The sequence below is a fragment of the Manacus candei genome, unplaced genomic scaffold, assembly GCF_025592945.1.
Source record: "Manacus candei isolate 608988 ecotype Guabito, Panama unplaced genomic scaffold, ASM2559294v1 h1tg000002l, whole genome shotgun sequence".
Taxonomy (NCBI): Eukaryota; Metazoa; Chordata; class Aves; order Passeriformes; family Pipridae; genus Manacus; species Manacus candei.
In genome coordinates, this window is record NW_026138050.1 from 816,964 (window position 1) to 843,187 (window position 26,224).

The 26,224-nt window shown below is 52.2% G+C and overlaps 1 protein-coding gene across 2 annotated transcripts in view; it reads right to left on the reverse strand.

The window, feature by feature from the left end:
- Positions 1-480: 480 nt before the first annotated feature.
- The window catches only part of PRKCB (protein kinase C beta), a 97,804-nt gene continuing 72,060 nt past the window's right edge, over positions 481-26,224 (reverse strand). The window contains exons 10-17 of one of the 2 annotated variants that reach the window (XM_051800788.1): positions 25,033-25,206; positions 21,487-21,578; positions 20,924-20,986; positions 19,327-19,465; positions 17,537-17,617; positions 17,164-17,271; positions 12,817-12,957; positions 481-1,341 (exon numbers count right to left, since the gene is read on the reverse strand). In XM_051800788.1, the coding sequence (XP_051656748.1) occupies positions 1,189-1,341; positions 12,817-12,957; positions 17,164-17,271; positions 17,537-17,617; positions 19,327-19,465; positions 20,924-20,986; positions 21,487-21,578; positions 25,033-25,206 (951 nt within the window). In that variant the 3' untranslated portion in view covers positions 481-1,188. Of the gene's footprint in view, positions 1,342-3,787; positions 6,176-12,816; positions 12,958-17,163; positions 17,272-17,536; positions 17,618-19,326; positions 19,466-20,923; positions 20,987-21,486; positions 21,579-25,032; positions 25,207-26,224 lie in introns of those variants that run through there. The other variant, XM_051800696.1, reaches the window with a different exon arrangement.

Consider the following 26,224-nt stretch of genomic DNA (forward strand, 5'->3'; position numbering starts at 1 on the left):
GCCTACCCCATCCTACATCTGCCTGCTCCTGCCTCCACCTGCCCACTCCTGACCACCTCTGCCTGCTCCTGCCTGTTGTTGTCCCCTCCTTCCAGCCCCTGCTCACCCCTGCCTCCTCCTGCCCACCCCTGCCCTCCCACACACCACGGCTCTGCCTCACGAACAGCTACAAAATTGTCTCTTCTCATTCATAGTTTTTTTTTTTTAAATTATGCAGAAGGTCCTGGATTACTGACTAAAACCCCCAGGAATTTTGGTGGAAATCAGGGAAATCAAGATGCCTGTGAAATCCATGGGTTTGGAGCCTGGAAGAGAATAGCAGAGGGTGTAAAGTAGAAAAGTTTCCGTTATAAATAGCCCTCAGTGCAGCCCTTTGGTCTTGGGCGTGTTTTCAGTTGGTAAATTGTAAACCGAGAATATAAATGTGTTCTGTTTTGGTAGAATATTAATATCCTTTACAGAGCTGTTACATCTCGACAGTGTCTGCGAAAGATTTATGCGAGTGCTGACAGAGCGTATCAAAACTGCAAACTGTTCCAGATGTTACAAAAAAACCCCCACCTTTCACTTAGAAAAAGATTTGCTCTGATTTACAAGAACTGGCATGGGATTGGTTTGGAGTCGTAATGCCCGAGCATGGGGAAGGCGGATGGTGGGGGAGGACACTCCAGAGAGCCGGGCTGACCCTATAGACAATGCATTGAAAAATATAGGTCTATAAGCAGATTTTTCCACACTGATCAAATGTACCCATGTCTTGAACAAAAGGCTCCTCTAAGACAAGCTCACACTCATTGCAAGCTTCAGCACAACGCTTTAAGCGATCAACCATGCTTAGCATTCCACAGCAACGCTTTGGGAGTAGCTGGGTCACTGGGATCTCAGCATTCCACTGCAAAAATTACAGAGACTGTAGCAATTTGGTATATTTCTGTTTGAAAACTCTATTAGTCACCACCAACTACAGTTCCTAGAAGTATCACTGATCGGTAACTGGCACCCCGGACACCTCCGGCTAGGGAAACCAAGCTAGCGAGTGGCACGGACATGGAGAGGCCTCCTAGGAGAAGCGGTCGGCGTGTTTGGCGGGAGGGAATGTGTGTCTGCACTGCTAATCCCGGAAGACTAGTGTCGGTATGTACAAGGCGACCTGGAGTTGGGACAGCGAGGAGAGGGCTGGCACCGCGACTACACGTTAATGACAAACTCGGGGTTGGTGTAGGAGAATCCAGCAAACTCGTTCTGGTCCAAGTTCATGATGAAGAGTTTATCCGTGGGCGTGAGCTCCACCGGCTGCCGGGTGAACTCTTTGTCGAAGTTGGAAGTGTCGCGCTTGTCTTTCTGTTAAAGGGAAAGCACAGAGTTAAACCGGGAAAGGAGCGAGCCAGCGAGCAAGAGAGCGTGGCAGCACCCAGGGGTAGTGGCAGCACCCAGGGGTGCACAGCCATGGGAGCCGTGCTGTCCCCAGGGAAGCCGTGCTGTCCCCAGCACTCCACATTCCACACCAGTTTCTCAAGCTGCCGCCGATGAGGAACTCACCGCCCTGTACAAAAGAAGCAGCCGCACACCACCAGCAAGAAGAGAAGAACACCAGTTTAACAGGCCTGGAACACACAACCGGGACACAAAGGGACACACGAGAGCTGAGGGTGTTGGGGAGGGAGCATCCCTCCTCTCCTGTTCACTGTGAGAGAGAACACAGAGCAGTTCTTAGCATGCAGAACCCCCACTGCAACCAGAGCTTGGCACCGCACAGGAGGAAGGAGCCTGGAGGAAGCAACATGCCTCAAAACAATCAGTACAATGTTAAAATTTAAACAAAATAATCAGCTGTGAGAGCTCTTTCTGCTTTAAGCTTGGTTTTTGAATGATGTCATGAAATGGTGTTAACCAACACTGGTTCATTGATGGAGGATGTGATTTGCTCCAGGGTTGTACAGAGAAAACACACAGCACTTCAAAACCTCCAAGAAGGAAAATTCCACATAGGCAACCTTTTCTCCTTTTAATTTCATAAGAAGAACCACTTTGCAGCTACACCCAAGCCAAAAAAGGGAAAAAAAAGGACGTTAGTGTCAGGATTAGCGCTGGGAACCTGCTATCAGCACTGCGGAGCCAGCGCTGGCAACGCGTGGGCTGGTTTCCTAAACCCGTGTGGATCAGAGACCGCCTGGCTCAGGGGTGTCCCACTGTGGGAGGTGAGAGGGCCGTGGCTGAAGGGGTGACTGAGCACTGAAGGTACAGAACAAGCACCCAGGGTCCTTCATCCACAGCAATGGGAGGTGGGGGGACATTGGCAGCCAGGAAACTGGCTCCGCTTTGCCTCATTACTAAAGCCAACAGGGACAAAAGACCTTCTCCATCCCTTCTTCCATATCTTTACATAAGAGAGACCCCAACACTGTGCTGGAGGTGACCTTACCCTGCTGTGCCACTGGCAGGACCCTGTCACAAATTTGGTGCCTTGCAGAATCCTGCAATATATTTTTTTTTTCATTTTTCCCAGTTTGCCTTTGAAGGGGGCCCTGCTCTGCTGCACCAGGATTTCCAACCCTGGGTTAACCTGTCAGCTCGAACTGAGAAAAAGAACTGTGGGGGTCCTGCAGGTCCCACAATCCCACCCTGCTCCCCCCACCTTCTGCTGCTGTCCTGGTGAAGGACCTGGCAGCTGAGATGCTGTGTCCTCCCTGCAGCCCCTCTTGTCCCAGCAGCTGCCACTGTCCCAGAACTCCGGGCAGAGCCATCGGCATCTTCCTGCCTCAAGCAGGAGCACAGCCAGGACACGGCACAGAGAGGTTCTCCTGCCAGCCCCGACAGGCAAGGAGCAGCACAGCACAGCTGCAGGCAGACCGAGCCTCGGGAGACGAGCCAGCAACGGAGCACGACCTACAGGGGTGCTCAGAGACCCCCCTCGTCACAGGAGACATCCCCTCAGGATGGCTTTAGCCTGGTGGGAGGAGGATCAGAGAGAGGCAAGGGTGATGGAGAGGAGACAGGTGGGAAGAAAAACAGGGCTGGATGGAGCTCAGTGAGCAAAGAGAGAAAAGCCAGGATAAGAGCCGGGACGTGGTTGTGCCATCAGAACTCGAACACGTGGCAAAGCTCAGGGCAGGCACCGGTGTCTGTGGGTCCCAGACTGTCCCTGAGCCGTCAGAGTCTCTCCAGGCCTCTGCTCCCAGCACAGAGAAGGAAGAAGATGCAGATCTGGGGGCACAGAGCGGGAGCAGGGAAGGGCAGACAGGGCGAAGGAGCCGCCTTCAGGTGCAGAGTTCTGCAGGCAAAGGGTGAAGCAGTTGAAGCACGAGGACAAGCCCACCTTGATGGCAGCAGGGTCCCCCCAGGGACGAGGGGCTGGGTGGTCCATGGCAGGTGCTGTCCTTCGCTGCAGAGGGGGCGGGCACGGGGTCCCTCCTGCACCCCAGCCTGTGCACAGGGAGCTGATGGTGGTACCGGGCTCCTGCTCCATTCCCAGAGGGATGCTGAACTGACCAAATGGTTCCTGAAGGCCACATCCATCCAAACCAACGTGTGCCAGGAGCTTCTCCTGCAGAGGAATGCTGTGGCATGCTGCAAAGGGGAATGACACATCGACATCTGCCACTGGTGCAAGTTGCCACCATGGACCCCAGCTCTCCAGAGTGCTCAGCCTGGGGGCCCTGGGGTGGGAAAAACCTCCTGCTGCTGCTTTTTGGCAGCAGAAAGCTCTGGCAAAGGCAGTGACGTGCCCTGGAGGGGGCTCAGGGCAGCCCACCCCCGTGCACTGCCCCCTCCAGCAGTCCCCCACTCCTTGGGGGCTCGTCTGGGAAGCTCTGAGTTCAGCCAAGTGAAGTTTGCTGGTTTCTTACCTTGAATTTTGTCTGAATCGGTGGCAATTTGGCTTCTGTCAAGATGATGAACAGCCTGGGAACAGGCACAGAATGGCTGCATGGACCTGGTATGGAGAGAGGGGAGGGCAGGGGACACTCTGGGCTGAAAGTGCCTCCAGCAATGGGCAATTTGACTGGGAGGTGACGAGGAGCACAGTGGGACACCCTGGGCTCCCACTGTCCGGGCACAGCTGGCCCAGAGCAGTGTTTCTGCCTGGACCACAGCGATGAGAATCCTCCCTATCCACTGCCCCTGAGCCCCTTTCCCACGGCAGAGCTCTGGGGCTGCCCAGGTGCAGGATTCTGGGTCAGCTCCTGCCGGTGCTGTCGGTGCCGCCGTTCGGTGCTCTCGGAACAATCTCGCAGCGTCCAGACCCGCAGAACTTGGCAGAAGCGGAATCCCAAAGGCAGGAGGGAGGTTCTGCCGGCACTCAGGAGGGAGGTTAACAGGAACCTGTAATCCCTCTTTAGCTGAAACTGCCAATTGCTTTGAACAACTGCTCCTGGGAGAGCGGGGCAGGGATGAGTCACCGGCACACGCTGGGCGCTCGCCTCTGCAGTCTCCAGAAATCCGAGGCGATGCCGCAGTCGGCTCCGCTTAAGGCATTGGAAGACATTCCCAAGTGGCAGAGCTCTGCCATCCTCCACCCCAGATCGTCCTTCCTCCAAGGGTCATCCCAGAGAAGCTCCTTCCCTGTCCATGCTGGAGTCCATGAGTGAGTGGGGTCGTCGCTGCGCAGCGTGGGCTGTGCAGGGGACTGGACAATCACCCCCTGCTTGGACGATGCTTCCAGCACATCCCACCTCTGTTTTTTTGGGACAAAGGCTGTAGAGGATGAACAGGCCATGGCTCCAGTGCTGCCTGTGCTGTCCCTGAGCCGGCATCCCCCCGTGTTCAGGGAACCTTCCAGCCCTCGGCGCGGTGCAGCCTCAACTCCTGGAATTGCCTCACTGAACTGCAGAAACTCATTATTGCCAAACACATGCGGGTTTCTTGGACATAGTTTCTCACTTTTTATTTTATAATCAGTGTCAGAAAAAAAAAATTGGCACATTACAAGTCAAAGCAGATTGATACAGTGACAGCCCACAAACATCTGCAAGGGCATAGAAGGAAGTGGTGTGATTGTTGTTGTTTCAAGAGAAATTCACCCTTCCTGAAATGTTTCCTTCGAGGTCAGAAACAAAACTCAGGCCACTTAAATATCTAGCGGCAATTTTTAAGAGTAGGACTAATAGCTGAAACAAGTTTCTTTACAAGGCTCATATCAGAATTCACAATACTGGTCAGAGTTAAATAGGTCCCGTTTGGGTTAATACCATTTTTTGACACATTTAAAGCACAGGTAACAAACTCCATCAATTGCTTTGGCATTTGAAAAGAGGAGGAAGCTTCACTATAGAACCGGTGTTGGTGGTGTTTACTGGGGTGACCATGGATTCAAAAGCAGTTCTTCCAAATTTCTCACTTAGCACTGGATATTGTTTGTTTTGATTAAAAAAATGCCACTTAGGAACTGTACAATCAGGAGAAATCTTTGCCAACAGCAGCTCTGCCTTCCTGAATAACATATCCCATTGCTGGGGACCCAGCACTGGGAACATGCCATCCCAAAGCATCTTTGGAGGGAAGGGGAGCTGTGGTAGGCCTGGACAGACAGCAGGACACAGCTAAAAAAGGAGCCAGAATCAGCATCTTGGCTCTCCAGAGGTTTTGGGAGGAGCCAAAAGGCTCTGGGGAAAGGTTCCATTAAAAACACTTACCTGCCACTAAGGCTAAGAAGGCAAAATATGAAATTTTCATGATTATATTAAAAGACTAGAAAAATGAAAGAGCAGGAATTAAAACATACATGAAGAGATTTCTCCCAATTGCCACTGTGTCTCTGTTTTCCTTCCATCACCCACTGAACTGGTCCTATTTTCTACCAAAAAAACCCATCACAAAAGCCCATTTGCAGCATTTCCTGCACATCACCTCCCCTCCAGGGACACCCCAAATCACAGGAAGACACTTCTGGCTTTGAAATATGGTCACTCTAGTAAGGAACTGAAGAAAATCCATGGATGCAAGGTTCTCAATGGAAAATGTCACCACAACGGCAGCTGGGACTGGATGATGGATGTGGGGATGAGATCTACACAGCTACTTAGCTCTTGGCTTCAGGCATAAAAAACTCAGAGTTAAAAAAGGAAAATCCTTCGAATTCTGACTGGTCAATGTTCCTGATGACTTCCTGGTCGGGAGGTGTTAGCACGGGTGGGTGGCGAGTGAAAAACCGGTCGAAGTTTTCAGCGCTGCGTCCGCACTATGAGAGGGAGAAAAGAATGGATGTGGGTGGGGCAGGAAATGGTGGGATGGGGCTGCACCAACCCCCTGTCGCGGCACAGCCACGTCAGGACAGGAAAAGGTGCAAAACACACCTTGTTAGTCACAGGGTGCTGGCATGGCATGGCACGGCACAGCCAGGGACTGGTACAGCCCCAGCGGTGCCACGGGAAGCGGCTGCAGCAGGAATGGGATGGGGTGCAATGAGAACAAGGGTCTTGGAACAGCCCAGGCTCTGGGTCGTGATTCACTGGACTAACAAGAGCAGTAGTTCACATCAGTGGTGCCAGGTCACTGCTCAGCTCCAGCCCAGGCTCAGTTCCTGCCTGTCACACGTCACATCCCCACAAACAGCCTCCTCTGCTCCAAGGGCTGGGGACTCTCCCTCCTGTCACACGCAGCCAATGCTCTCTGGGCCCTGTTTCCTCCAAGAAGCTGCTCAGCCAGCAAATCCCAGTCCCTCAGGTCTCTCTCCCATTGCCCCTGAGAGAACACACGCTCCAAGTGCTGCCACAATCTTTCCTGGTGTTTAACTTTCATTTGTTAAGTAAATAGATTTGCAATTTTAATAAACGTCAGACTAAATTCAATAAAATATTAACAACAAATACATGTAAACTTCAGCATTTCCCATTCCCTCCTCTGCTCAGAGGTTTCAAGGAAGACAGTGTGAAAATCCATCAGCCCCCATGGCACGTTCCTTTGGCAGCTCTTGTACGTCCTTATAGCACCAAGTGAGAACATTCTTCTCAAACCTCTACAGAACAGCTCAGTGGGTAATGCTTCAGTCGATTTAACTTCAGCCTGAGCCCATCCTTCCAATCCCATGGTTCCCCCTCAGGTTTGTGTGGTCACATCTTCACATTTCTAGTCTGGCTTTGTTAAGCTTCTGCTCCCAAAAGCGTCTCCTGCCCACAGCCATGAGCTCAGCCCGGACACGAGTCCAGCCCTTCTCCCCTCCTGCACCTCTCCTGGGCTGTGGCATCCCATGTGCTGCAGCCCCAGCCCCGGGGACCCTGCAGGAGCCTGTGGTGAGGCTGTTGGACAGCCTAACACCTTCCCAGAGCCATCCCATCAACATCAAACCAGCAATTAAACCCTCCAAATGGGAGCTGCCACCTCCACAAAGCCCGGGGGGCCAAAGGCAGGACACAAGGAGCCAAGCTGGGCTTTTCCGGGCCACCAGTTCCCCCCGAGCACTGGGATAACACAGACCCCCAGCAGGATCCCTGGGAAAGCTGCAGAGCTCCAGCCACCAGCCCAGGGACACCACACCTGGCAGGGGTTACCTGCCCCTGCCATCAACCCCAACACACCCTGGGAGCCTTCCAGAGCCTTCCAGAGCCTTCCAACCCCGCTGTCATTCCCTATTAGCTTCAGAAGACCTCAGTGCAGACACTCAGGGCAGCTCATGTGCAATGTCTGACAGCACCAGATGCCTTTTGGCTACAAAGAAATGTGCTGTCTTAAAAAAAAAAAGTATTAAAAATAAAAAAAAAAAATCAAATGAGCAACCCCCTCAGGAAGATTTAAAAATTAATCCTGATGAGATGCTACCAGTTATTGCAATAGGAAGCACAAATATATTTTAATATGCATATTGGCAAGCAAGAATTTCTAGCTATCATGCAATAAGTATATGTGGATGGAAAATCTGAAAAGTTGCATCTATCCATAGTATTTCCTGTCCTGCTGTGTGGAAATCGTGGACTTTCTATTTGGATACAGATAAAATGGATGGATAAAATCAATACTTTAAAGCTGAAAATTAGGTTTACGGAAGTCACATCCAAGCCCATCCCTGAGGTCTGAAGGTGGTGACCTTGCCCTGGCTGTTCTCACTCCACGTCCCGAGACAGTTGGGGGCTCTGGGAACAGAGCAGGGTTATTCCAGCCCAGCACTGCTGGAGTTCCAGACTCCAGGTTTGACCCACCCCTGTGATAAGGGAAAGCAGGAAGGATCTGTGCCACTCTAGGCAGCAAATGGTCTCTATCTGCAGGAGCACCTTCTTTACAGCTTCCTAAATTAAGTTCCATGTTATTGGACAGGAGATGCCATGGGAATTTTTACATTTATCTAAAGCCACCTTGTGAAAAATCTGCCTCCTTTTAGTCTGATATTAATGTACAGGCATCACTCCATCCCGACTGGAGAAAGGGGGAGGGTGGGAATTTATCTTACATAAATCCCAGCGTGTCCTGTCTAATATTTATAGCCAGCACAGAATGGCTTTTCTTCCTGAGCTGCAGAAATAAACCTGTCAGCTCCGAAGATGGCCTTGTGTTTTATCACTTTCCTGCTTGATTTCAAATAGAGACAAAAGGCATAATAAAATATTTTCCATTGATCCCTGGGATGCAATCAAGGACCATAAGAAGCCAAAGATGCTGCTGCCACCAGCCCTCGTTCCCAGCACCAAGGAGAGGTAGAGCCACAATCCCACTGGCCTTGCAGGCATCTCCTGGGCAAGTCTGACCTTCCTGGTGCTGTTCTGGGTCAGGAAAATTGGCTCCTTGCACCCCAGGGAGGATCAGGGCTTTTCTGGCAACCGTGTTTAGGGAGATTTGGGTCACAGCAGGAATTTGGGGCCAGGCTGAGCATCCCTGTGCTTGTCAGGAGGGATGATGGTGCTTTGGGATGCTCCAGCGCATCCCTTGATCCCTGCTGCTGGCAAAGGGAGCATCTGCTGCAGGGGCTCCTGATATAGGGCCCTGCCTTTCATCCAACTCCTATGGAAAAAGCCAAGTTTCTGCCTAATGTACTGAAAACAGTGGCTGAATAGTCTGGGGAATCTCAGAGAAAGTCTTTACAGGACCCTGGGACTCCCAGAGCAAATCCTGACTGGATTACCAGAGGAGATATTTAACCTTAGCACTTCCACCTGCCCACTGTCAGCCCCTTGAATCCTTAAATCCCACCTAATTAGGAAATTACTTATGCAAACATTGGAACTCACCTCGTACAGACTGAACTAAGGCTACAAAACCCCACACGCAGGGAACCAGCCTTTTACACACCCAGGTCTGTAAATGGCATTTCAATATTAATTAACTCAAGGCAGCTAGGGGAAAATTAATTTATGCAATTAAAAATTATTAGATTAAAAGCCGTTTTTTTAACCCCCCCATCCTGTTGTAAGTAATCCTGGGCTCTGCCATGTGATTTCAGTACCTTCAAAATGAGACTTTTCAAATCACTAGGCTTTATGTAAAGTAAAGGAGTAATTAGATACCAAAAACAATAATTATCTCAACGAGAGACAGGGAGAGCAGAGAAGTGTAAATGCACTGCCAGGGTAACTGCAGACCCGGGGAAGGAATTGTTATGCACCAGCCAAAGCAGGGAGCAGCCAAGCACAGCCCCACGTCAGAAGCACCAAAGACAACCCAGCCCCTGATCTGTCTCGTTCCTGACTCTCTGATAAAGGTTAATCAAGCACAAAGCAACACATGAGCTCTTGGGAATTCACTTCCAGCTCTGGGCACAGAACAGCCCAGCCAGGGGGGGCTGCAGCCTCCATTTCCCTCTTGGGGTACAATGACTGAGAGTCTGGGAGGGGTTTGATGCCCTCCCCAGAAGCAGGGCTGGGCAGGCACAGCGAGCCCTCCCCAGCAGCCCTCTGTACCCTCCCAGTACCCCCCTCAAAACTGCAGTGATGCTACAACACCAGGGAAATGTGGCTGCTGCAGAAGAGACAACAAGCAAAGGTGCCTGTGTGGAGACCGGGTGTGGATGAGGAACTGAGCCACCAGCTCAAATCAAACATGAATTAATGACACCTCTGAGAAGCAAAATGATGCTAAAGACAATTGGAATGGGGCTCTGCTCCTCTTGGCTGGTGTTCCTGGGGCTGAGCATGGGCTGGATCAGGGGATGGCTGGGGGCAGACACCCAGCCCTCATTTGTGTGTTATGCCTTATTTTGTGGCTCTGGATACAAACAATCCCTGCAGCCTGACCTTTACAGACATTAATTTATTTAAAAAAAAAAAAGAAAAGAAAAGAAAATAGACTTAAGCCAAGGGGAAGAGCCAGGTCAGCACCAACTCCTCTGCAGCAGTGCTCAGCCCTCGTGTGACCCCTGAAGGTCACAAACACGCAGCAACATCTCCCTTGTCACCCCCCAAACACTCTGTTAGTGCCCAAACCCCACTCCCACTCCTGCTGCTCCGCTCTGCACCCACTGCTGGCATGGAGGAAACAGCTTTTTGCAGCACAGAGGCACTGCTGGAGAAATATCAGCTATCAGCAAGTACCTGAGTTGTCTTAATCCTCCCTAAATCCCAAATCAGCTGCTGTTAATCTCCCTGTCCTATCAAACGGGGAATTTTCCCGGCGCCAGCCGCTGGGTGAAGCGACAGCCGGCAGCTTAACCAGCCCCCTCCCCAGGGCCGGTGTCAAAGGGATTTTTAAAGAAAGAAGACATTTAAAGCAGGACAAAATTTGCACATTTTAAAGCAGAAGAGCAGTGAGGAAGTGCTTTTGATGGAATTCAGTTGTTTTTCACTGCAAAACACCAAACACCAACGTTCTATCCCAGTCCAGGGCAGGTGACACTGGGGACCTGCTGGGGAGGAGAGGGACAAGGCACAGGGGACACAGCAGCAGCAGCTTCACTGGAAAACAGACACAGAGAAAGGTGGGAAATGGCAGGAGCTATGGATTTACCTTTGTGCCTCAGCATCCCTGGCACAAAGGTCCGATCCCACCCCCAGAAAAACCACGGGGTGCACAAACAGCCCCAACCCCTTCTCACTGTTACACTCTGGTATCAAAGTTAACGCTGTCCTGGTAACACTGTTCCTACACAGTCCAATGGCTTTAAGATCCCCTTCCTTCCCAAGGAAAGGCAAGCAGGCAGCTATCCAGACCCCTGGATAACCATCCCAGCTGCTTCCCAGCACCTGGGTCTCCCCATTTCTGAGGCAGGCAGGGAGAACAGGAGATTATCCCTCTGCAGATGTGGGGACAGCCTGGGCCACGGGGCACAGAGTGGAAATGAGCAGCTCTGAGGACAGGACCCCGTGGAGCTCCCTGCAAAGGCATCATTGCCAGGAGTGAACTCGGTAAAAATATCTGTCTGAAACCAAAACAAGCAGCCCCAATCGTGGGCAGGGCATGGCTGGCAGCTGCCCAGGTCAGCACCCCTGCCCCACCTGTGCCACGTGCTGGAGGGAGATGGGGCTGTGGAGGCTCCCACACGGCCACCAAATGGGTGGATTGTTCCTGTTTGATCAGTCAGAAAAGGAGCTGTAGGAGGGAGAGCTGCTGGAGCAAAGAGGTATTGAGAGGAAGCAGAGCTAAGGGCACTGAGCACCCTGCACCAAGTGGACTCCCACTCCATGTTTTCCCTGAAAGCAGAGCTTTTCCAAGCACCGAAATGAACAGGATAACCATAAAGCGGAGGAAAAGCAGATGTGCACGAGGTTGTTACAGGCAGTGGGACAGGGGAGGGTTCAGGTAAATACATGGAGCATCCCTGGACTCCCAGTTGTGACCCAGGATGATGGATTAAGGGAGCATGGAATGTTCCCACCCTCATCTCAGATATCAGCCATGGAGATCAGATTAACTGTGGATTCAGTTCTCTGTGAGACACCAGTGCCCAAGTAGGGTACAGCAGCCAAGAGGCACCTGGGGGGGCAGCACATGAATAATCCCAAGCCTTAAGGAACTGGAACACCACAGAGAGCCTTGGACATGGCTGTGACCCTGCCAGTCCCACCAGTGGCAAGGAGAAATAGAGAAAACCAGGGAGAGACATCCCTGTTCCTGAGCCTACACAGTCACTGCTTCCTGCACATCCTCTCTGGAGGAGGGCAGGGAGAGCACAGGGAGAGAGGGGATCACACAGAGTTTGGAGTCACAGAGCAGCCACAGCACTGCAGGCAGGAAGACCCACGGTGGGGTTCAGGCTGCACCCCTGTACTGGTGTTACATGGTCAGATGTCGCTGCAATGATGGCTGGACAAGGAGCAGTCAAGTATTCCCATCTTTTTTGACAAACAGGTTTCTGATTGCTCCTTCCTCCACCTCCATTTGGCTCTGGCAGCTCATTCCCCCCAGGCTGCACTCCCAACACCTCTCTCTGGCAGAGGCAGGCAGGGCTGAGGGAGAGCAGGCAGGATCCCCTCACCACAGAGCTCCCTCCACCTGCGAGCCCGGCTCCAGCTTTCCACCTTGGAGAGAGACTGTGGGGTCACATTCAGCTCCACTGCCCACTCAGGCAGACTGAGCTGATCTGGTGCTAAAATAAAGTTGAGATTAAAGAAAAGAGAGACCTGGTCAGCTTGAGAAGAAGGGAGGAAAAACCCAACAGAGAGACTGAGCCAGGATGACAGACAGACAGTGCTGCAACACAAAGGGGTCCAGGAGCTGAACATGTGGAGCTTCCATCCCTGCAAGCCAGAGTGGGACCAGGCATCCCCAAGTTGTCCTGCCACAGCAGAGCTCTGACACGTGCCAGATCCCAGGAGAACCATCTTCCAGGCAGGCAGAGAAACGGCACCTCCAGGACGAGCAGCACCTGCCCGTCTGCCCGTGTGTCCCCACGAGCAGGAGCAACCCTGGAGGAGAGCCCGGGCACACGGGAGGGCAGGAGAGGGGGCACGGAACACTTACAGCCTTTGGCTTGAAGGGGGGCTGGATCTCCTTGCGCTCCAGCTTGTCCCAGTCGATGTAGCGGAAGAAGGCGTGCTCCTTGATGTCCCGCTCCCCCTCCGGGCCGCAGCCCAGGCGCTTGGCGGGGTGCTTGGTCATCAGCTGCGGGAGAGCAAGAGAAGACACGGTCACTCACAGGGTGTCCAACTGCTTCCCACGTCCCCAGGGAGCTGTGATGTCCAGCTGGACAGGCGGCACCGTGCGGCTGCTGCCCCGGGACACCCCAAGTCAGGGTCTGTACCCCAGAGGGGTCCCATCTGCTCCACCTACTTTTGGGGCTCCAAGCAGAGGACTGAGGGGGAAGCCAGAGCAGCTCCGGGGACAGGGAAGGTTGACAACGGCTTATGAAAGTAGGTGGCAGGTACATAAGCACTGGCAGGATGGGCACACCCCCTTTCCCTCTGGGAATGAAACTGGTTCACCAAGAAACAACCTCGGGGTGCTGGCAGAGCGCCCCGTGGTGCTGCAGCCTCTCCTGCTGCAGTGGGGGGCAGGACGGGAGCAAAGCTGCCTCTACTCGGTACAGACTTCTCAGCATCTGCAGAATTAACTCTAAAACCCACTGCCCATTCAGGATGAACAATCTGCCCTCCAAAACTTTCATCAGCCCTCCTCCAGCAGAGCCCCCACTCCTCCGGAGCCACAGCAGCACAGACATGAGGTGGATTTCTAATGAAAGAGTCAGTTTGGAGAAAAAAAGCAGAAACAGTCCATTAATGTTGTTTATCATCTAAACTTCTCCTCTTCACTGGCTCAGTAAGGGAAAGGGGCCCCAGGAATTAAGGGCAGCTGTACAACATTAATATCCTGGGGCAGGGTTTGAGCCATGTTCAGAGATCAGATGGAGATTCCAGAGATTCACAGGACATTGATAAGGATGGAGAATATGAGCTATATACCTGCAACAAAAGCACTGCTTTATTAAAAGCAAGGCAGTTCAAACTGGTCCCAGGGCTGTGCAGAGGTTGCAGGAAGCCTGACTCTGTGTCCCAGGGCTGGGGGAGCCTCTGGGAGGAAAAGGAGATGCCAATGCTCCAGCCAGAGAGCTGAGGAAAGGGTTTCAGAAGCAAGTAGAGAAGCTGTGCCTGCCCCATGCCTGGAAATGTTCAAGGCCAGGTTGGATGGGGTTTGGAGAAACCTGGTCTAGTAGAAGGTGTCCCTGCCCATGGCAGGGGGTTGAAACAAGATAAGCTTTAGTGTCCCAACCCAAACCATTCTAGGATTTTCAGACCAAAATAAGCCCATCAGCCCAGGCAGCCATTGGCAGCACACACCACCCCATGGGGATCTCACAAGCTCCTCTGCCAGGGGTGCAGGTGTTGGATATGAGTCAGTCCTGCCACCCCTGATGGTACAAAACAAACTTGCTCAGGGAAGTTGATCTTTAACAGCAGTGCTGCAACAGGGTACTGAAAGCAAGGAAAACTCCAGGGAAAAAACCCCAGAACCCTAAAAAGACAAACTCCAACAAATACGAGGTAAGAGCAGAGGCACCAACTGCTCTGTGAGCAAACAGCTCTACATCCCTGTCCCCCAGCCGTGATGCCATCTGCAGCTGGGAGAGTGATGGAGCACGGCTTCCCTGGATCAGCATCCCCCTGGAAAGCCCATCTGCAAACAGGGAGGGCCTGGCAGGCTACAGAGGCTGGACCAGGGATTTTCCAGCCTCTGCTCAGGAAGAGGATGTGACTGGCATCAGCATCAGCTTTGCAGAGCCTGTCCCTGTTGGAGGAGCCACGCTGGAGCATGGCCAGTGGGCCCGGGAGGGAGGGCCCGGGGGGCAGGTGGCAGCAAAAACAAAAGCAAGGATTTTTTTCTAACTCGTTTTTTGTTAATAACCAAGTTTCCCTTGGCATTGCAGCACACAGCCCTTTATAAAATAGAAACCCAACAACAAATCTCAGAGTAAGAAGCCTGAGAAGGTGGTAGAGGTAACATGTCTTGGCCTCTTGAACATGTGGGGCAACAGCACGGACAGCAGCTGTGATGGGCTTTTCTCAGGCACCAGCACCAGGGGAAATGGCACCTAAAACACCTGTAAATATTCCCAAAATGCTGCAGAAAATGTGCCATTTCATGCCTTTGCTACCAGGCAGAGATTAAAGAGGGAGCTGATAGTCACAGACAATCTGTTCCCCTGGAAAGGGCTGATTTGCTCAGGCACCATCAAACCTCTCCATATGGGATGGAAAAGGCTGAGGGTCTGTGCCGGTGCCCACGCGCTCCTGGGACAGGAGTCTGGCTCCTAATAACCAAACCTGAGCTACCTGCCCATGGAAACAGCAGCTCCAGGATCAGCCTTCAGAAACAAATCCGAGCTGACAGCACAGGAGGGAAATGCTCCGTTTGATCCACTAATTGCTGCTGACTGGAGAGTCCTGGAGCCACGTGCCAGTGAACTCTCCAGTTTCCTTCCCAGCCAAGGATCCCTGATTAATGCTTGTCTCTGGGCTCAGGCCGGTTCCAGGCTTTCAGGATCAAACACATTTCATCTCTGGGTGGTGCAGGGATGACTGGCACCAGCACACTGGAGTGAAACCACGAGGGAACAAGGAAATGCATTTGGAGACCACGGCAGTGCAAGATCAAACCTCTCACGGGTAAGGGCAAAGGCTTCTCCAGTGGCTTGTTCCCTGCACTAATGTAACACCAGGTTTGTGCCCTCCTGGCAGACCTACCACACACCAACTCAGCTCAGCCTCAGTGCAACTCACTGAGATGTATTCCACTGTGTTCCAGGGCAAAACATACATACTTAGTTCCCAGCTTACTAAAAAGTTCTTAAATCCTACACAGTTTTAATTCAACTTTCGGGTGTAGCAGTTTGGTGGTGGCAAAGAATGTCAGGAGGTTTTGAAACAACAGTAGTACAGAGGGAACCACCACTTTGGTACAAAAAAAATCTGGGAATTTATAGAGAATCAACCCTCGGTGCGTGGCCAAATATCCTCCCATGCAGCCTCCCATCTCCAGAGTGAGAAAAGCCATCGCAGCTACACCCAGCAGACGCTGCAGTCACGGTCCCTGCTCATCTATTTACAGCACCTACACTGTGACTGATGCAGCAGCAAACAAAGCTGACACTGAGCCTGGTCCCTGTTCCAGCCTCAGGGACAGTGATGCTCAGCAGCACCAGGCACCTCCCGCCCTCCTGCCTGACCAGGAACACGCTGGATTTTCCCTTTACATCCCCAACATCACAGTAAGAGGATGAGAGACGGTGACAGAGTCGGTGGGAATCCCCCTCTGACCACCCCTGTGGTTTCTAAATTAAGGATTTGATTTTCCTACATTCTGCTGATGGTGGTGGGGCAGCACCCCTCCCTGTGCCCCATTCCAGGTGGGAACACCTGCTTTTCCCCATGGGACAAGCGAATATTCCTCTTTAACACCAGCTCAGAATCCTGGCAACGCCAGGAAGAGGCTTTGAAATGCCGCAGTGGGAGCGTGAAGCGCAGGATGTATCATTTGTAGATAGAAACACTATTTTGAGAGAGAGAACATTCAGATATTTTCAATATTAACTATTATAAGCAAACATTTCTTAAATTCCTACACAAACACATATTTATAGCAGTGTGTGGCACTTGGGGGTGAGATGAGGCTCAGTCCCAAGCACAACAGAACAACATCGGGACCTCGCCAGCCTTTATCCATCACATCCCAAATTAACTCAGGCTGCATTTAAGTCATGACTAGGCCCAGTCCACAGAGAGGTCGGGATGCTGGGCAAGGTAGAGCTTCACTGCAGATTAAGAGACAGGATAATGAAAATACTGCCCTGACACCACAGATACCACCAGCATTGACGTTCAGGTCATCCTGAAGGGTGACATCAGAGCTAAACAGAAGGATGAAAGTGTCTGATCTTAGAAAAACTATTTTGGGATCATATTCACTTTCCCTGAGCATCATTTTTCATTTCAGGCAAAGATTTATAGAGCTGCCCTGTCCTCACCTGATGGGGCACAGAGTCTCTGGGGATGCCCTCCCTTCCCACCTCCCAGCCAACACCCCAATTCCCCCCTGAACTTCACCTGAGCCCTCAGAGCAGCCCCTGAGCCCCAGCTGTATCTCTGCTCAGTGTAACAGCACAGAGAGGATGTGGGTGTTTTTTTTACCTGGTTTTAGTACACACACACAAATGACACAGGTTGTAGTTTTAGGAGTGGAGAACCCATCTGAGTGTCAGATCCCCTCGTGCTGGGGAGCAGGGGCTGAGCTGGGACCCCCAGGTGTGCAGGATCTCACTGCTCCCACTGCCCACACCCCCCCCCCAACCAGCAGAGGACCCAGCCCAGCCCTTACCCCTTTGCAGATGGCCACTGCCTCCTTGGACATGGACTTGGGGTAGGCGACGTTGTGCTCCATGATGGACTGGAAGAGCTCGTCTTCATCTTCTCCCTCAAAGGGGGCCTAGAGCAAAGCAGACACAGGTTCAGTGGCATTTCTGGGTCCCTAAGCTTCCATGTGCTGCTGTGGTCCTTGGCCATGGACCCAGCCCTGGCTGTGCCATGCAGGGAGGTGAATCATCATCACAGTCCCTGGGGCTGCACCCAGAGTCACCCCAAGCTCCTAAGAAAATGCCCCAGCTGTGTGCCAGCAGCATGGCAAATTCCACATCAGTGTATGCTCAGAATGGAATGTAACAGCCCAGAGGAATCAATTAAAACTCAATTACCTGGCCAGCCAACATCTCATAGAGCAGGACTCCAAACGCCCACCAATCCACAGACTTCCCATAGGGCTGGTAAGCAATTATCTGCAAACAAGAGAACAGCAGGATTACACTCCCAGGTCTGACCTGGTGGCACAAGGCAAAGTGACTCCAAGCTGCAGCCCAGGTCACAAGGACAAGGTTATTCACTGGGACACGTTTCAGCACTGAAGTCCCTCGACCGAGCACACTCGGAGTTCCTCCCACCTGCTCTTTACCAGCACTCTTGGAAAGTCAGGTGTGAACTGTTCACATCATAAGGGCCTTTAAAAGGAAAGAGCACTTAGAAGAAATCCTCTGTCCTGTGAAGTCCCCACCTGCCTGCTGGGGAAGGTCAAAGCCCAGCAGGTGAGGAACAGCTTTGTTCAGCGGGGATCACACGCAGGGCTGTTCGCACGCAGGACCTGCCACCTTGGCATGCAGAGCTCTGGCTTGGAATAGGAAAAGTCCTGAAAATGGGTCAAGCAAATCACAGGACTGTTTTACCCCGAAGCCACGTTGGCCTGAGCACATTGCAGCTCCCTAAAGGAGGAGGCAGGGAGCAGCAGAAGGGCCTGGGCTGGAGCGTGGCCACCGTGCCACAACCTTATTGCTATTCCCAAAGAGGAGGTGTGAGATCACTCCTCTGAGACCCACTGCCAGCAGGCTTTAATGCCATTCCTGGGTGCCACAGTGATCTGCATCCTAATTTCCTATTTTCTGTTCTTCTTTTGGAAAAAAAAGAATTAGAGCAAGGAGAAGAAAATAAGAGTTAAAGTGAAAACACTCAGGCAAATACTGAGAGAACTGGTCATCTGTCCTGTTTGAAGGAGCATTAATCACCCAGAGCAACCAGCTCTGCACCAACACCCCCAGTATTAATCCTGGTGGGATGAGGGGATGGAACACATATTTGATCCAGTAATTGGAAACCTCACTGGCTGCAGCAAACACAACATTGTTTAGCATACGAGTGCATCGATGTCCTAACAAAGAGAATCTCTTTCTCTAAAATATTTACATGTATAAATATTAATCTCATTATTTCAAATTCAGCAGTGACAAGATTTTAGAGGGATGTTTTTATGCGAAGGAAACAGGCACTGGGAATAATTATGCCCCTGAATTTCACAATTGTGCCCATGCAGCACCTCATGGAAGTGTCATGTGTGACTCCATTCCATCAGTAATAACCAAATGCAAAGTCATTTTGGGGTGATTTAGAGCCATGGATAGGGAGTGTCTCCCCAGCAGACACATGGCCTCTCACTGTGAACAGTGAGCTGGACAGATCTAAGGATTGCCACTTCACAGGGAAATATTATCCACTGGTAATTCCCTGTTTCCCACTGGTCATGTTGTGCTGGAGGTGTCACACACAATGAGGGGCAAAGCTGAGCTCCTGAGCTCGTCTTTTCCAGGAGCAAGGGAGTAGCCCACGGTACTCTGAGTGTGCCAAGGGTCAGACAGGCATGGAGCTGCCAGCAGGACATGGGAAAAAACCAAGAGAGGGAAAACACACTGCAGGGAGAGCAGCATGAGGATTTGCTGCACTTTGAGGGGAAGCAGGGAACAGTCCAACAAAGACACAGCTCCAGCATCCCTGCTTCCTTAAGGTCAGCGGGAGATGGACAGTGCTGAGGGGATGAACTTCCCAGGCTGATAGTGAATTCCCTATGTCCCTGTTTCTGCCCAAAGCAAGGTTGTCCCGTGGGGAGGAGCACCAGGGAGGTGCCGGGACGTGCCCGGAGCAGCGGCCGCCCTGCCCAGCTCACCTCGGGCGCGATGTAGTCCGGAGTGCCACAGAAGGTCTTGGTGGTCACCCCATCCCAGATGTTCTCCTTGCACATGCCGAAGTCTGCGATCTTTATGTGCCCCTCGCTATCCAGCATCACGTTGTCCAGCTTCAGGTCTCTACAGAGGGAGAGCAAACCCGTGACACAACGGACAACACGAGTCTCCCAACTCCTGGAGCTCTGCTGGACTGCTGACCTCCAGCTTTGTCTCACACCCCAGACTCTTTGCAGGGGAAATGAGTAATAATAAGTCAGAGATCTGTCAGGATGGAGTGTTTATTTTACTTTTAACCCACAGGAACACCATGCTGGGCACAGTGCTTTGAAGTGTATGATGGAAAATACTCATCTGGCAGGTTGAATTGATTTGGTTTTTTTGCTCCTATGAAAATCAAAGTGCACTTAAAGCTCCCAGCAATGAAGAAGCCCCTATTCAGCACAAGTCCCTGCCTCACCTGTGCTCTGCTCCCCATGAAATACACATCAGCTGTGTTTCTGATCCTCACCCACAGAATACCTGTTTGTGATACCCAACTTCCCAGAAGCTCTGCTCCTCAGAATGAGCTGCAGGGATGGATCCAGCTGCAGAGCCTCGGATCCAACTCCCAGCCCCAACTCAGAGGTGGGTGCTCCAGACTCGAGGACACTTCTGTAGCAAACAGTATTTTGCTGCAATTTCTACACTCTTGCTGGTTTTAAGGCTGCTTTTTCCAATTATCATGTCAGTGCTTAGAACCCCAACAGGCCAAAGGCAGATGGATAGGAGCTGGGATTCAGACTCGGAGGAAGGAAGGAAGCAGGGGCACTGGGGACTGACAAACCAAGAAATCTCTCTGCAGCAGAGGATGGCAAGAAACATCCCTCATGTCAAGTTTGCTCTACTTCTTTCATCTCCAGCATCTCCCTTTGCAGGGCACTTAATGGTATCTGACACTCATTAGGATGCTCCGCTCCACCCTGGGCTCTGGGAATTCTTCTGAGCAGGGAAGAGCAGTGAACACTGGTTTCAGAGCTAAACCAGCAGCCTCTGAGCCTAGTCTGGCACGTGGCAGCGACCCAGATCCTCTGGGTGCCCTAATCATACTGGGAATGGCAAAGGAGATGCAGTGGCTGAAGCAGAAGTGACACTCACACTGCAGAGCTCGGAACCAGCCCCTGCTGAGTGCTTCCTCCAGTGTTAATGGTAGGAGAGAGGTGCCCTGAGGGGCTGGGAGCTGCTCCAGGCTGCCAGCCAGCATTTGTGTTGTGTGGAGAGAAACACGTGGAACGGGGGCAAGAGAGAACCAGAGGTGCCTTCCTATAAACCGGGATAAAGCAGGAGCCTCCTCCAAACCAGCGGCACCTCGAGGCTCCCAGCTCTGCCTGGGGGTGTGGAACGTGCTGATGGCTGGACTTGATGATCTCAGAGGTCTTTTCTGACCTTAATGATTCTGTGATTCTACCTACAGGCAGCTGCCAGACCCTGCCCATGGCACAGGCAGGGAGAGCCCTGGGCCGGGGCTGTGGCAGATGGGGAGCCCAGAGCCTCTGGCCGGAGGTCCAGGGGAGGGGAGGAAGGAGGAACCTGCTCACCTACCGATAAATGATGCCTTTGCTCTGCAGGAAGAAGAGGCCAATGGCTATTTCTGCTGCGTAGAACCTGAAATGGGAGATTCAAAAGGAAGGCTGATAATTAAAGGAGATGAATCAAAATGAAAACCTTTCAAATCCGATCACAGTGAATGAAGCATCTGAAGGCTTTCAGGAACACATCCTGCTCTGTCCAGCTCACGGGGGACAGGAGCCAAAAGGCACCCGTTAACACTCAGGTTGCCATCCCAGCAGAGGAGCCAACACCCAGTGTCTTCTTCGTCCCCCAGGGAGGGGGGAAGCCTCCAAAACCTCCCTGTCTTCTGCTTTCATTTACATAAATTTATTTATTTAGCTCAGTTATTTACAAGTGCAATGTACCTCAAAGGTGAGGTGGAGGTACCAGCATCCTTGGTAAAGACTTCTCCTGCTTCTTCCCAGTCCTGCTGTTTCCCCTCCCTTTCTGCTCAGGAATTGCACCACAAAGCCTGTGCCTTGGGCTCTGTTTCCAGCCACACGCCACAAATACATCCCATACCTACCCCAAAGGTGCCAAACTACTGCACTTACACTGCGTGGGGCTCCTTGAACCTCCCGACCTGCTGGATCTGGTACATCAAGTCCCCACCATTCACATATTCCATCACAAAATACAAGCGATCCTAAAGGAAAAAAGAAACAATTAACAGAATTATCAGAGCAGGGAATCTGCAGGGGCCAGAAACAAGGACTGAGGCGATGGGCAGCTCCAATCTGTATTTCCATGGCAATACAGTCATCATCCCTGTGCTCCCCACGAGGTGCAGGGGGCTCATGTTCACACAGAGCCCAGAAGTGCTGATCCCTTTGCAACACTCGGGGCTGAAGCTCTGCCCCTCTGCAGACAGACCCGCTGGAGAAGGCAAGTGGAGGAATCCCTAAACCAGAGGATTTTCCCTTCCCAGGAACACGTTTGCTCTTCTTCACAGAATCTGTTTTCAGAGAGCTGGTCAGGCAGCTCCTCGCTGGCATTTCCCCACGCACTGCATGGCTTCAGTTAAGGGATGCACAGGAGACACGAGCACTTCCAGTGGGGACCAAACTCCACCCATGCCCACCATGACTTGGCCAAGCACCAGGAGGACGAGTGACATTGCCAGCCCTCTCCTGGGCCAGCAGTGCCAGGGTTGCACAGGTCTGCAGGGGATCCAGCTGCCCTTGATCAAGCTGGGCAGGCAGGAAGGAGCTGCATCCCTTCTCCTCACTCCTCCCAGCCTGGTCTGAGGGGCCACCTCATTTAACCACACATGGTTAGATGAGTCCTGGGGAGTTCAGAGGTGCTCTGAGAGCTGGAGCCCCTCTGCTCTGGAGCCAGGCCAGCAGAGCTGGGGTGTTCACCCGGAGAAGAGAGGGCTCTGGGGAGACCTGAGAGCCCCTTCCAGTGCCTAAAGGGGCTCCAAGAGAGCTGGGGAGGGACTCTGGACAAGGGCACAGAGTGACATGTGCCCTTGACACACAGGAGCCAAAGGACACCCTGGGCTGGCCCCATCCCAGCTCACGGAAGGAAGGACAGAGGCTGGAGCACTGAGAGCTGCAGGTTGGCAGCTTTATATAACACTTCATAATATTTCCTCATTTCCTCCCTAAATAAGCTTTGCCCTGCTTTTCAGACAGGAAGGACAAGGAGATCCAAAGAGATGCAGATGGAGCACTGCCATAAGAAGGGCTATGGAGGAACTGGGGTCATCAGCTCCAGCACCCCACAGGGCACAGCCCAGCCTGGCGATGCCCAGCCAGAGGAACTGGAGTCATTGGCTCCTGCCTCCTGGCACAGCCCACCCAGACAGGGGGGCAGCACCAAGGGGAATTAAATAGAGCATCAAAGGGGCAATTGGGCTGTGTAAAACACATGGCACTGATGGGATAGAAGGGCAAATTCAGTTTGGGGATTTTGGAGCCCCCCACTCTGTAAAGGACTGCCCTGCCAGCCCGCGGGGGAGGCACGTGCAGGCAATGTCACCTTGAGCAGGCAGAGCCACGGCAGCCAGGCTGTGACAGCCACGGGAGAGCAGAGCAACGCTGTGCTCGGCTGCAGCTGCTTCCTAAATATATCGATCGGCTTCAAGAAGGAAGAATATTAAAAAGACGGTCTCTTGAAACAGCCAGCTGAGCTCTAAAAGCAGGAGCTGAGCTTTCCTCATTTGGGTGGGGAAGGGAACGCTGGTGCTTCAGAGAAAAATGCCATGAGTAAAGCAGGCAGATGGCTGGGCAGCCCACGGGCTGGGAGGGAGGGATGGATGGGCACAGAACGCTGTCCTGGCTCCTGTCGGAGGCAGAAAGGACGGCGTCTGTCCAAGTCTGGAGCATCCAAACTCACTGAGCAACAGCACAGTTCGGAGATGTAAATCCCACTGCAGAGCCTGGCATGGAGCCGGTGACACCCCCCTTCGCTGGGCAGACAAGGTGCAGCTCCCAGGCTCCTTCCAGTGCCCTTCTCCTAATTAACCACTTATTAACCTGATTAACCGTTTAGTCCACCCCCTGCCCGACCCCACACTGGAAACGAGTGGCAGCGCCAGGACAGCACCCACCCTACACATCCACCCCCTTATTAGACACTAGGGAGAAATCCGTCCCTGTGAGGGTGGGGAGGCCCTGGCTCAGGTTGCCCAGAGAAGCTGTGGCTGCCCCATCCCTGGAAGTGTTCAAGGCCAGGTTGGACAGGGTCCCTGCCCATGGCAGGGGGCAGAACTGAGTGATTTTTGAGGTCCCTTCCAACTTAAACCATTCCAGGATTCTGTGCTCCTGTGATTTACCATCTCAGTGTTGCTGCAGCTGCTGTGCCCTTTGTGCTGTGCCCCAGAGGGAACCAAGGTCACCAGTGAAGGCACAGCTCACCTGGGGACACCCAGGGACCCCTGGCTCACACCTTTCCCTGGAGCCCAGGATCTCACTGGGATCTTTCAAGGCAGAGCACTCCAGGACATGCCAGCACAGGCATCTCTTGCCCTTCAGCCCCAGGCAGGAGCTCTCTCTCTCACTGCTCATCTTCACTCTTTCTTTAACACAGATTTAGGGCTCGTGTCTCTCCCGAAGCCGCTGAGCCAACAGCCTCGGCTGAGAATTGTGCTCTGGACTGTGCTCCCAGAAATCAAAGTGCTTTGTGCCAGCGTTTGATAATACACCCTGCTATACATTTTGATTACATTACAAATACGATTACTATTAAGCTACTATAGGTCTGCCAGGAATAATCCTGCGCTGACTCACTTCAGATGCCAGTGAGATGCTGTGTGAAATAGCTGCTCCTGCCACATTTCTGATTACTGTGCTGCAAAGCCAGGCCGCAGGCTTTAAACACTCAATGTGTTTGGTAAATGAAATTTCTGGAATAACATTAAAATGTAATCCTCCTGGAAAGCATTGTCATCGTTCTAAAGGACTCTGCTGATTCCCTCTCCCGGCTCCCACTGACAGGGGCCTGGACATTCTCATTCACAGGTTGCTTGAGGGCTGGGCAGGGATTGTGTTAGAGGTCCCCTGTCCCCTTCTCCACTCCTGACTCATACAAACCCAATCACATGCCCATTTCAAACTGGATTTCCTGTGGTTTGGATTAGGTTTCTCCCTTTACTCAGGGTTTTGATCACAGGGATGAGTTCTAGGAAAAACTGCAGCACTTGGCAATTGAATCATAAGGGACATTGTGGGCTGGGGGTGCCTGAGGGGCTGGGAAATCACTACTAACACCATGAACAGCTCCCTGATGAAAACATCTCAGGGGAGTGCAGCTATGGGACATTACACTCTCGTTTCACACATTTTGTCATGGAGACACTTTTGCCAGAGAGGTGGACAAGCTGTGAGGTTGCCAAGGCAGAGAATACAGGGCTGCTTTGGCAAGAGCAGTGATGTACAGAGAATCAGGGAATCCCAGAATGGTCTGGGTTGGAAGGGACCTTAAAAATCATCCAGTTCTACCTGTGCCATTGGCAGGGACACCTTCCACTAGCCCAGGTTGCTCCAAGCCCCATCCAATCTGGCCTATCCATTTGCCAAGGGTCAGGCTCCCAGGGCTCAGGGTCCACAGTCCCTCCTGCCCCTTGCCCAGGGACAAGCTGTGGCACCAGCACTTACCATGGTCTGGAAGCAGGAGTGGAGCTGGGTCAGGAATGGAGGCTTCCCGGAGAGAGCCAGGACACGTTTTTCCACCATCGTGCACTCCACATCATCATCCTGGATAACAACGTCCTTCTTCAGGATCTTCACAGCATAGAGCTCGTCTGTGCCCTTCCTCTCCGCCAGCATCACCTACTCAGGGTGGAGGATAAGTGCAGGATCAAGGGAAATGTGGATTTTAAATGTCTTGACCTTAAATAGTTAAACTAATGGCTTGCTTATTATCCTGCGGCTCCTGTTACAACCCTGAGAAGAGCTTCAGGTGCCAAATGATGCAGAAAGCTATCAGGGGTATTGCCAAAAGCATTTAGGGACACCAAGTCTAATGAGTAACGAGTCTACTCCCTCACCACCTCATTGCCTGGAGGAGCCCATCCCAAGGGTTTGCTGATGTCTGAGCCCAGCTCACCCTCCAGCACCCCCAGCCCTGAGTCAGGGCCCAGGGCAGCACCCTCACAGTGTCACCAGCAACGGGGGAGGCTGTCAAGAGTCTGAACACAGAATCCATCAAATTACAAAGTGGTAAAAATGTAAAGTGGAAAAGAGTCAGTCTATAGTGAATAGTAAGGAAAAAACCACACAATCTTCTCTGTTTCACCCTGCCCCCCAACAGTGACCAAACCCCACTGTGAGCGGGTCCATCCCCCAGCCAAAGCCTCTCCCAGCCAGAAGAATCCATCCAACCTCTCATTTCAAGCCAGTCTCACCCATTTACAGGTTTATTTATTGCAGTAAATGGGATTCACTGCTTCTGATGGTGCAAATCCCCCAGGTTAATCCCATCAGCCCAGCGAGGGTCCCCATCCCAGCCCACCACGCTCCATCAGCCTAAGCTGCTCCTTGTGCTGCCAGCAACACAAACCGACTCTGAAACCACGCTTTGCCTCCCATTTTCCCTCTTGCACTCTCTCATCACATTAGATTGGAGTGCTGGCTGGAAATGAATTGCTTTTCATTTGAAGGAGTCGGCAGAAATCCTCCAGTCACATCGGGAACAGCAGCTCGGGGGTTTTGGAAATAAATTATGTGAAGTCAACATCAATAGGGTGGAACTGAAATGCACTTCAGGCTGGGGCAGACTGGAGAAGACACACGAGCGGGTCTCGGGATGACTTTTGAGACTCTAAGGACAGCCGGATTAACCCTCTTG